Source organism: Galeopterus variegatus, unplaced genomic scaffold, assembly GCF_000696425.1.
Source record: "Galeopterus variegatus unplaced genomic scaffold, G_variegatus-3.0.2 Scaffold678, whole genome shotgun sequence".
Classification (NCBI taxonomy): Eukaryota; Metazoa; Chordata; class Mammalia; order Dermoptera; family Cynocephalidae; genus Galeopterus; species Galeopterus variegatus.
The window spans coordinates 11,951-13,591 of NW_007726789.1; the positions used below are offsets into that span (position 1 = coordinate 11,951).

At 30.1% G+C, this 1,641-nt stretch overlaps 1 protein-coding gene across 1 annotated transcript in view; it reads left to right on the forward strand.

The window, feature by feature from the left end:
• The window catches only part of LOC103589351 (eukaryotic translation initiation factor 2A-like), a 20,480-nt gene that overhangs the window by 7,711 nt on the left and 11,128 nt on the right, over positions 1–1,641 (forward strand). Inside the window, exon 2 of the mRNA XM_008571309.1 lies at positions 746–820. Coding sequence (XP_008569531.1) covers positions 746–820 — 75 coding nt within the window. The remainder of the gene's footprint in view (positions 1–745; positions 821–1,641) is intronic.

The window sequence follows — 1,641 nt, forward strand, 5'->3', positions numbered from 1 at the left end:
GATTGGATTAAACATATGATTTTTAAAAATTAACTACTAAAGAGAATGTGTTGAATTAGTTGATTCACCTTTTATGACTATAAGTAGCTGGCAGAGTTAGCTTTTTTAATTAAAAACATTAATTAGTTTTTTAATTCTTTAAGTTATTCAGTCAACAAACTACTACTCTCCAATTGTTAATAATATAATCATGTTGGTTCTTTCTACAGTGTTAACAGTCTTAACCTAGCCTGAAAGATAGGATATATTCTCAAATTTTCTTATTTCTTTTGGTGTAACCTATTGTGGGTATTTAATGTTTGGTTTTTGACCCATATTTTAGTTTATGTTATTTGATTAGTCAGTAGAAATTTACTTCGTAATGGGATATACCATACTTCTTTTCATTGTATGTATTTTTTGAGGTATCCCTTATTCTACTAACTTGCAGTTTGTTGAATAAGTCTATTTTCACCTTGGCAAATATTCTTAATGATTTTATATACTTCATTCATATCCTTGCTTAACCTTCTATTGGATTCAGCTCTGTATCTTTTTAGTGTGTCCCCATGTCCTGTCTACCATTTTAATAGATATTTTCTGTACCAGGTTCTGGCATTTATTTCCTGTGGCTCCAATGGTACATATTGTTCCAGGGCAAGAGAATCAGATGTAGTGTATTATTGATTGTGGTCTTTGTTCGGTTCGTGGTTAACTAAGTCAGACACTATAACTGATTTTTCNTTTTTTTTTTTGTCATTTTCAGGGAATCTGGGAAAAATTGCAAAGTCTATACCTTTAGTAAGGATGGAACCTTGTTTGCCTGGGGCAGTGGAGAAAAGTTAGTGTTGACTTATATAACATATTTTATGTGTATCATAAACGTAGCATAACTGGCATTATTTGAATAACATGTACTTTGGTATCATCAAAAAAGTCCATCTTTTAATGTCATGATGCAGTGAGAATCTCCAATGTAACCTCCATAGAACACCTTCAAAGTTACTTTCTATATATGCCATGACTTGTTTGAGTTATCTAGTTACTTAGAATTAAAATTATCATATGAAAACATGATTGATTTAATACTGAAGAAGCTGAGAAGTTGTTTTAGATAGTGGTCTTAAGTTATTGGTTAGGGTTTCTTAAGTTCTGCACTAATGCTTCAGTCTCTTTGCTTCTTTACGTTAGATTTAGATGCTTGTTATCTTTGCTGTTAAGTTAGTAACAACCATCTGCTGTTATTACTATTAGTCTTATTGTATGTAAAAGTATATGTTATTCAAAAGAATGTTTAGCATAATCTACATTACATAAAATATCGGATTACAAATTGGTTTTGCAAAAAAATAATTACTTAGATTAAATGCTTGTATTTTACGAAGAAAACCAGTCCGTTTTAATTTTCCAAGAGTCACTACAGCATTTCATTTCACAGACCAGGAAAATGCCCAAATATTTATTGCTTGGTTTAAAGTTGTTTTTAACTACATATAATAGTTAGGTTTTTTAAAAGGGAGAAAATTGTGCATTCATTTGAAAAGCACACTTTTAATGTTCTTGACAGTGATGTTTTCTGAGGTCTTTCAACTATCAGGTCGGATTGGATTAAACATATGATTTTTAAAAATTAACTACTAAAGAGAATGTGTTGAATTAGTT